General features: G+C 34.6%; 1 protein-coding gene across 2 annotated transcripts; it reads left to right on the forward strand.

The window, feature by feature from the left end:
- Positions 1–43: 43 nt before the first annotated feature.
- LOC137729333 (uncharacterized) lies at positions 44–1816 on the forward strand. Of its 2 annotated transcripts, none has more exons than XM_068468253.1 (2): positions 44–149; positions 750–1816. In XM_068468253.1, the coding sequence occupies exon 2, from the start codon at positions 859–861 to the stop codon at positions 1504–1506; it is 648 nt and encodes a 215-aa protein (XP_068324354.1). In that variant the 5' UTR covers positions 44–149; positions 750–858; the 3' UTR covers positions 1507–1816. The 2 variants fall into 2 exon arrangements, with proteins under 2 accessions (XP_068324354.1, XP_068324355.1); XM_068468254.1 differs by having other exon boundaries at positions 60–144.
- The last annotated feature ends 8579 nt before the right edge of the window (positions 1817–10395 follow it).

A 10395-nucleotide genomic window follows, 5' to 3' on the forward strand; every position in this document is an offset into this window, starting at 1 on the left:
GTCAAAACCGTGTTTAAATGGGGTTTTTCCATTTTCTTTTTTCTTTTTTCTTTTCCTTTTAAAAATCATAAAACAAAAACCCTTCTCTCTCAGTCGCTCAGTCTCTCTAGGGTTCTACCTCAAGCTTCAACAAGCTCAGAACTTGTAAGGTATTCTCTCTCTCCGCTCTCTCTCTATGATCGATTTTGGTACTTGTGAATCAGAAATGTTGTATTTTTGTCTGCCTAATTGAATTTCCATCGAGCTCCGAAATTGGGCTCTTCTTTGTTTATTAGTTTTATTGACCTTCTGTTTGGTTGCGGAGAAAATGGGATCAGAAAATATCAAACCTTAATGATTTCTTGCTTCCTGTCTGTTCTGCTTTTGATTGTTGAAGACAAAGTCTGAATCTTGTGATTAAACATACCTGGAAAACACAAAACCAATCTCGGAATCCAAATGATTGAATTCAGGGATTCGAATTTCTGCCCTGCTCTCAGAAACCGAGCATTTCCCCTCCCTACCCCCTTTTTAGTTTTTTTGTTGAATCTTAATGTGAAGATGTTGAAGACAAAAAATTTGGATATCACTACCTCCCAATGGTAGAAATTTACAACGAGTCGGCGGAGATGAATTTTTTCAATTAGGAGATGATGTGCAAGTATAGGAATGATAGTTCTCGTTTGTTTCCATAAGTGTATTGATGCAAGCCTTTTTTGTTTTGTTAGCTTTAACGTACCTCGACTAACCTTAACAATTGTATCTGACAGGTTTTGTGTAGATTCCGGATCCAGATAAGCGATTGTGAGAATTGAAATGGGTTTGTCATAGGTTGATTTCCATTGTTAGAGAACCTACTCTTGTGCAAACCTTGAAAAGATGAGTTTGATCTTGAGATTACGGAATCATTTGCCTAATGGGCTTTGCAGAAGACCATTTATTTCATCCCTTGGAGGACTGAATACTGGTAGCTTAAATGGGTTTTGTCGGAACTTTGGTCAACCTGCAAGGCGAGAAGAGGAAGAGGAGGAAGAAGTGGAGATTGACCAAAGGAGACTCCCTGCTGATTATGATCCAGCAACATTTGATCCCACAGAGCATCGTAGTCCTCCAACTGATCGGGTTTTTAGGCTCGTAGATGAAATATCGTCACTCACACTGGTTGAAGTTTCTGAGCTGGGTTCCATTTTGATGAGAAAAAAGGGAATGACGGAACCACCAGTTGTGGGAGTTATGAAGCCGGGAGCTGCTGGATTAGGATTGGCAATGAAGGGGCCGTCATCGGCAGCTAAGGAGGAGAAGAAACCAGAAAAGACTGTATTTGAATTGAAATTGGAGTCATTTGAGGCAGCTTCTAAAATAAAACTGATCAAGGAGGTAAGGAGCTTCACCGACTTAGGACTCAAGGAAGCAAAGGATTTAGTGGAGAAGGCGCCATCGGTGCTAAAGACAGGAGTGTCAAAGGAAGAAGGAGAGCAACTGGTAGAGAAGCTGAAAGCTCTTGGCGCAAAAGTTTCCCTTGAATGAAATAAAAAGACGATCCAGATGTACTCCTCTTCGAGATATTGCGAGATTAGTCAATGTTTCCTTGGGAATACCAGGTGACCAGCTTTTCGGAGTTTTATCAATCCTTATGAATCGCATCTCAGATTTCCTCCAACTGTTTTATGTTCAGAAATTTGCTCACCATTGATTTCTTTACTCTATTGATATCGATTCTGGTAAAGCTGAGATTTTGATTAAGAATGGTCCGCAGACGAAGGCCGATTTCCATAATTCTTGGACCTTTGTCTAGTTTCTTCATTATTAATCATTTCTATTAGCATGGTGCCTGCCATTCATAGCGTTTATAATAACGGGAAATTATTTCCCTTCTGTTTTCTTCTCTATGCGCTCCTCGCTCAATCCTCCTTGATTTGTTCAATTCAACAACTAGATAAAAAGAGATGAGTGCATTGGAAGAAAGTAGTAGAGTGCGGAAATCACTTCCCTCAACTCCTGATAGCGCTTAGTCACGTGTTTTGAACATGGATGGTACTGGTTTGCTACACATTGCCAAGCTGAAATCAGCAACCGTTTGCACTTCTAAGCTTCTAATGCTTGATTTATGTTAATGCTTAGAGGTTGAAAACTAATTTATTGACCGAAAAGAAGATAATTAGAAATCTAAATTATTAAATGGAATTAAGATACACAAGAAAATGATGAACTCGGCTGATTAGTACAACTTGGAATTTGGATTAACTGAAGAAATTGTACATCTGTCTTTGACAAGGGGGAGATGATCACCCATACAGAATAGCTGTAGCTAAAAAGAGAAGAACTGGGACAAATACCAACAATGTTTCTGTCTTCATGATCAAGGTCGGATCACTCCTTGTTCTCCGAAAGAATTAACGTTGTTTGAGTCCTTCCATTTGGATTTCACCCTTGCTGCGGAGTACGTTGCTTCATCTCCAGATTATTAACCTGTGAAATAATAGATTTGCTTTACATTATTATCTTATGATTCTGGAAAATAGAAATCAAAGAAAAGTCTGCACTACGAACTGATGTTGGTATACAATTAAACTATGATGGAATATAGGCCAAGGACGGTTGGTTTTGAACGTTTGCGACCAGGCAGCAAATCCCTTGTAAGTTGTAACTCACCTTTGGTGGACAGGAGCTAATGCTTCGCTAGTCACTACTGATGAGAAGGGTGTTTTGAATGCAAATGTTAAATAGTTAAATGTTGTAAAGAGAGAATCGGTGGAGATAGAACTCGTACTAAAGTGCATATGCATTATTGTTTTTCGTCACTGCGGTAAACCAAAAGATGATTTTGGTCGTCTCCTATATTAGTAAGTAGTAACTATATCTTTATTCACCTCACATATAAACTATACAAAAATTGTTGAGAGCGTATGAGATATTTCAGATCTTTTAGCTGTTAAATTTTAATTTTTATATTTAAAACAATCTAGCAATTAAAACACTTAAAATATCTCATAACTATAAACTTTAATATAATATGTTTACTTTTTTTTTTTTTTTTGTGAGACGATAGATTTATTAGATTAGATGTTATATGAAGGATTCGACGTAGTTCAAACCCACACCATGGTGCAAGAGCAACACTTCTCTCCATCACTGTGGTAGAGGGTCACTTGCTACTATGTTAACTATCTTATGTTTACTTATTGGAACGAGTAAATCTAAACATTTCCCGAAATTTCTTTTTTATAGAATTAAGAACTCAAATTAAATTATTTAGCTAATTTTCCCATCGTTGTCTATTCTCCACATTTCGCCTAAATTTTCTCCAAATATAATTACATGCATAAAATGTGAATGCCTTGAGAGCAATTTGATCATTATCTTTCTAATTATTAAGGGTTCAATTCACTTGGAGTAGTAGGTCAACCCTCCTACAAACATCCGTGCAACTATGCAATGCATATTCATTGATCATTATATTACTCCAATTCCGTTCAATGAATTTGGTTGAAATGACTTCACACACAAGGCATTGTTCATGATATCAAATTATTAATCCCAATTAATCAAAGGAAAACTCATGACTCATCACCCCTGTTTTACATTGTATTTCTTTGGCTACCTTGAACATGGTGCTATTAATTAACTACTACATGACTCATCTCATTGTCCCCAAAACCATACAAAGTTATATATGGTTAAACATCGTCACTTGATAAAACTAGTCCACATGCTATAAGTGACGAAAGGTTTGGCATCGATATTATATTAAATAAAATAAACTCAAACCAAATGTTGAACAAGCAGTAGGAAAAGAGAAGTTGGATTAATGTAAAACCGCATGATGAGTCATGAGTTTTCCTTTGATTAATTGGGATTATATCATGATCAATACATTGTGTTTGAAGATCATATTCAAGCAAATTCATTGAATTGAAGTTATATAATATCATGATCAATGAATATGCATTGCACAGTTGCATGGATGTTTGCAGAAGGTTTAACCTACTTCCAAGTGAATTGAACCCTAAATCATTAACTAATAGTTTTCAGTCAATTAGGGAGAGGGGTTGGGGTTCGATTGTTTTGTTTTCACTTTTCAAGGTGCGACTCAAACCAAGACATGTGCATTTGCGTAGCAGCATAGGTTTCAAAGTTTTCCACCGGCATCCAATTATATTGAAGAACTTAACCGTTAATTAGGATGATTATCTTTCATAAACATGGTTTACAAACCCTAGAAATGAAATAACCCATTAACTAATATGTCTACTGGTCTAGTGCCTAGCAAGATGGATGACGATGTTCATGTACTGTTTCCTAAAGTAAGATTGTTTAGGTTGAAGAATATATATCTGTCGCCACTCACATATACATATACTATTCTGCCTCTTTATGTTTTGCTGCTGGGTCTCATCAGTTTTGAACGTTTGATTGATGTATTTTTTATGGGTTTGAAACCTAATACCATGGTCTAGCTAGCCTCTCGCATGGTATTGCCTATTGATAGTGTTATTATGTCGAAAAATTCTTTGGTACTTTGGAGTGTATTCATATTTTTACTGTCAGATTTTTATTTAAAGGATGATGTTATCTACATAGTTGTTTTTAATTTTCACACATTTTTATTTTTAATTTCTAATCATCGGATCGAATGAATTGAAGAAGATCAATGAATAAAAATTAACAAAGATGTTTAGAATATAAAAATAAATGTGTAAATGGTTTAAAATATAAAAATTAAGATCTGACGATTAAAATACTTAGAATATTCGGTATTCTGGACCACCAAAATAATGTCCCTATTATACCATGCTTTTCAGCAACTATCACATTTTAACCAATATGTTTTTGTTTGCATTGTATTTATTAACTTAATTAAAGTGATATAAAACAAATATTCTGTATGGCGAACTGCTCTATTAGGCAACATGGTTGTGTAAAATATCAACTTAAATACAAAACTGATATCATTATCTTACCTAAAACTTTGCTCTAAAAATAAAATGCTGCATTAACCTTAAGGAAATTCAAAAAATTTTAATACATCAAAATTTTTTATATTAAGAAGAGTAAGAGTTCTACTAAATTACACAATGAATAACTTAATTTTGATATCGACAATGAGCAACCTAATTTATTTCTTACGTTATTTGAATTTCTCCTGGAAGCAGGAAGCAGGAAGCAGTTGATGGATTTCAAAAATCTATATCGGGAAGGGTCAGTATGGCATGCACGACGCACCTATATACCCTCTCATTAAGGGTCAATATATATTACCCTACTCAATAGTGGTCGGTTGGCTTGGAATGTGAATCTTTGAAATTTTCCACACAGTTTATATAACTAGTATACTCCCATTTGAATTTGGTACCACCAAATATAAATATAAATATAAATATATATATATATATATATATATATATATATATATATATATATATATGCGCGCGCGCTGCTGGCCTACCCCAAGGCATGTGGAGAAGATTACAATATATGGCCACATAAACTTTGCGAAGCCCTATGTAAAAAATATGGAAGAGAATGCTTTGTGGAAAATATGGAAGAGAATGCTTTTTCTCATTAATTTTTCTCTACAAGATTACAAGGATATATATACATGATACAAATGTGTAGGTAGGACAAGGTAGCCGTCCTAGTGTGTAGGTAGGACAAGGTAGGACGGCTGTAGGACGGCTAGTGTGTAGGTAGGACAAGGTAGGACGGCTTGACGATTGTAGGACGACTTATTCTTCCAATAATAATATTATATACAATTACACAAGAACTCCAACCATATTCCTTATTTGTCTAACACCCTAGACATATATAGCCACTCGAAAAAATCCTTAGTAATAGCACATGACACTTCATCGTAATAGCGAAAATCAATAATGCATATGCATTTTGGTACGAGTTTAATTCTTACCGATCTTTCTTTATCTTAAAATTTAACAATTTAACCTACTATTGTTATCATTTGTCGAAAGGTAAAAAATTCAAGGGAATTGCTGTAAAAGTTAACAAAACAAGAACTTCAGCCGTTGGTAGGTTATTATATCTACAATACCGACGAGTACGGCCTAGACTTTTATTTCATTGATTGGTGCTTAAGTTTATATATTGTGTTTATAGTATTTCTATGATCAGTTAAAATGCAGATATGTTGTCATGGTAGTATATTTTTGTAGCATTTGTTAATATTATAAACTTAAAATTGTCGATAATTAATCTGCGAATGGTACTTAACCACTACGCAAAATAACTATATATATACAAATTTGTAAGCCATATTTGAGAATGTAAATGTCAAGAATACAAAACTTCGAGTGCACAAAACCCTAATAAGTTTTCCTTAGGACTTGACCTACAAAGTACAAACCCATTGCACAATTCACTACTCTTGCAGTAGGATTCTCATTGATCTCAGAATCTTATCAGGTTAAGAAATGCTCAGGACACCACAATGCCCGGGTATTAAGGTCCATAACAGAGGTCAGAAAGTACACTTAGATTTGATACTACACAAATCTTACTGTGCATAGTGGCCAAGTGATCAGAGTTCCCTCTCAGATCTCAGAGAAAGGCAGGGAAATAGGTTTTAAGCAGAAACGATGCGTTAAAAAAAGGGAATATGATTCTTTCCCTCCTCTTCCCATCTTATTTTTTTCTTTTTCTCACATATTATTTTTTATCTTATTATTTTTAAAAAAAATTAATATAAAATATTAACGTGATTTAACCGTGATCGTTTAAATAAAAAAGAATAAAATAAAAGAGAGATTAGAAAAAAAAGAGAATCCTTCTTTAAAAAAAAAAAAAAAAAAAAAAACGTACCCATAAAGGGAGGGCCATGTGCGGCTTTGCATGCTCTTCGACTTTTTCCTCTTTCTTTTTCTGTATAAACCGATGGCTGATCAGGGTCACCACGTGATCGACGACGCCCTAGCTCTTCTCTGTATCTGTCTCTCTGTCTCTGTCTCTCTGGTCGCCCATCTTCTTTGGTTTTAGTCTTTACACAGATGCACATTGACTTGCATGCCCGCTGACATGTGGATCTTGGTGTCTACCCAAAACTAAAAATTAAACACCCATCTTCTTTGGTCTTAGTCTTTACACACATGCGCATTGACTTGCATGCCCGCTGACATGTGGATTTTGGTGTGTACCCAAAACTAAAAACTAAACACACTTGTATATGACACGGATTTTTGGATTTTGTGTCATCAACTTTCACCTTTGTGTGGTAATATTTGAAGAGAGAGATATAAGTTTAACATTAATTAGGCAATATAATTTTCCATAAACAAAGGTAAAATCAGAGAATCTAATGAATTGGTAACGTATTCTTTTCCATTATTCAATGGATTTTTGGATTTTTGTGTCATCAACTTTCAACTTTGTAGTAATATTTGAAGAGAGAGATATAAGTTTAACATTAATTAGGCAAAATAATTTGGCATAAACAAAGGTAAAATCAGAGAATCTAATGAATTGGTAACATGCTCTTTTCCATTATTCAATAACAAGAGGTCAAAAAAGAGAGAAGAGAATGACGAGAGGTCCCTCATGAGATGAGAACCACGAGAGGAAAAATTCACATGCACAAATTGCATACAATATCTGTTGCTAAATGTGTATTTTACATACACATCAATAAGTTAATATCTATTTTTTTTCTGGCTTTCTTCCGATGGGATTGTAATTAACCATTGAAAGCATATATAACAATTTGTTCTACAAAGCCGATAAAGATAGTTCTTATGTGTAAAATCAAACAGTTATAATTCTGATAATTATAAATTATTTTTTTTACTAACATTAGGCTAAATAGTCAAAATAGTCCTTAAGATTTGCATAACATATCACTTTGGTTCCTGAGATTGAAAATCAATAGAAATGGTCCCTGAGATTGTCCACCATCCATCATTTTGGCATTTCTGTTAAAATCTCCGTTAAGTGTCCTGGAGCTCTTGACTGAAAGTTTGGGCAATTTTCAAAGTTTCGTAATTCAATCGTTTCTTAACCAAATTCAACCTATAATATATCAAAACGAACATAGGAAAGTGTAGAACAAGATTATACCTAATTGGAAGCCCAATGGTTGCCAGAGATGGCCGGAAAATAGCCTCAAAGTTGACTGGTCTGCGGGAAAACTGGAAAACTCGCCGAAAACTATGTCAACTTTAAACGTTCATAACTTCTTCAATACTCACCGAAATCAAGTGATTCAAAAACAAAAATCATACTTCTCAACGAGGCACCTTTCTCGACGGCTAAATATCCATGGTTTGGCCGGAAAACGGCTAGAAAGTAGCTAACTCGAAAATAGTTAGCCACTTTCGAACCGTTTTTCCGGCCAATATACGGCGAATTAGCCATCAAGAAAATATACCATTCTCTTCATCTCGTCGAGTAGTATGAGTTTCGTTTTTAAATCACTCAATTTCGTTGAGTATTGAAGAAGTTATGAACGTTTAAATACCTAATTTCCTGCAAATTTTCCAGTTTTCCTGCGGACCAATCACCTTTGAGGCTATTTTCCGGTCATCTCCGGCAACCATTGGGCTTCCAAATAGGTATAATTTTGTTCTACACTTTTCTATCTTCATTTTGATATGTTATGGGTCGAATTTGGTTAAGAAACGATTGAGTTACGAAGTTTTGAAAATTGCCAAACTTTCGACCAAGAACTCTGGGACACTTAACGGAGTTTTTAACAGAATGATCAAAATGATGAATGGTAAACAATTTCAAAGACCATTTCTATTGATTTTTAATTTCAGTATCAAAGTATAAAATTACATATTCAGATCATTGATCGTTGACAGTTTAGTTGAAAGGTGTGGGACATATGCAAAGAATATTATACCAACCGGGTGGCCACTTGGGTCTTTTCAGTCAAATTATTTCTCTGCTCTCTGACAAAGATTAGATTGGGATGCCACTGCCTTACTGCGTCACTTCCTGCACTTGCTTTAATCATTTTTCTCTTAATCATTGTGGTTAGTGATCTAATTAACTTAACCTTGCTTTTACGCTCAAAGAAATTTCTGATTCGTTCCACCATCTTATTCAATGAATCATTAGAATTCATTTTCAACAGAATTTTTATGCATTCACAAGTTCTGTCGTTCTCATCGCTGCCAAACCCTCAGTTTCAAAATAGGGACAGTAGTTTCAAAATATAGTTAACACACATTCTCTACAACACAGTTTAGATAAGCACGTTGTAGTCATTAGATTGTCGAGTTTACTATCTTTCACGAGAATAAACATTACTCTACATAAATAAATTTATAATCAATAGATTTAGGCATTCTCTCAATTTAACTGTATTTTTGTTAAATGAATCTGACACCGAATATACACCAACGAACTCTCCATTTATACTAAAAAAATGTTTACGCTAATTCCTTATTTGAATTCATAAATATAGAAATTTGGAAGTTTTATTTCGAAGTTTAATTAGTTTGGTATTGCTGTGTTTTGAAAAAAACTGCTTCTGCTGTGCTGTGAGAATAAGCTTATTTTTTCTACTTCACGTTTTCAGTTTTTTTCACCCAAAACTGTAAACATAAGTTGTTTTTAAGTACTTACCAAACACATTTTTGAACTCAGTTTTTTTTATACCCACTTTTTATAAAAGCACGTCAGTACCAAACCAGTACTAAATTCCATGTAAATAAGTATTATTCATAATTTCTATGAATGAGAATTTAAAAATAACAAATTTCGTATTTAAATATCATTATTTTTTAAATTAACAAAACAAGAAAATTAATAAATTTTAAAATAAGAATTTAATTGTGATTTAGACAGTGTGCTCGAGAAATAATGTTTGAAACCAAATTAAAAAGGCTCACATTGGCTTTCTGTCATGTGGATGATACATTTTTTATTCATTGAGAAGTACAAACAAAAGCATTCAAAATTTGGCATTGCATGCAACTTTTAATCTTAATTTATCTTATTTTTTTCACTTTTAAAGGTGAGATAACACCTCCCTCCCTCACCCCTCCACTTCCTATATATACACATTCCACACTCACTTCCATCGCCAGACCATTTGCTGTAATCATTTTCAATTCACTCACTCCAAATCTCTCCGAAAAAAAAAAAAAAAGCTAGAGAAGTTACCTATATATTTCCACGATGTGGCTTATTTCTTGGCCGAAGACCACTTGCCCCACCAAGACCGGTGGTCCTGAAGGTGTCACCACCACCACAACCGCCGCCAATAGGTGTATGAATGGTTTATCATCCCACTGCACTTGTCTAACCAAACTGGTGAGGAAGCTAATTAGGAAACATAGGAGAAGGGTAAGGGCTGCAGCTAACAGGCAAAGTTCATTGCAGTCCCACTATGATCCACTGAGCTATTCTCTCAACTTTGATGCCAGTGGGTGTGGGAACTTGTTGGATGACCAAGATTAC

Source organism: Pyrus communis, chromosome 3 (assembly GCF_963583255.1).
Source record: "Pyrus communis chromosome 3, drPyrComm1.1, whole genome shotgun sequence".
NCBI lineage: Eukaryota > Viridiplantae > Streptophyta > Magnoliopsida > Rosales > Rosaceae > Pyrus > Pyrus communis.

What these genes read in the sequence shown, in the direction of transcription:
- LOC137729333 (XM_068468253.1), top strand. Translation starts at nt 859, where the DNA reads ATGAGTTTGATCTTGAGATTACGGAATCATTTGCCTAATGGGCTTTGC.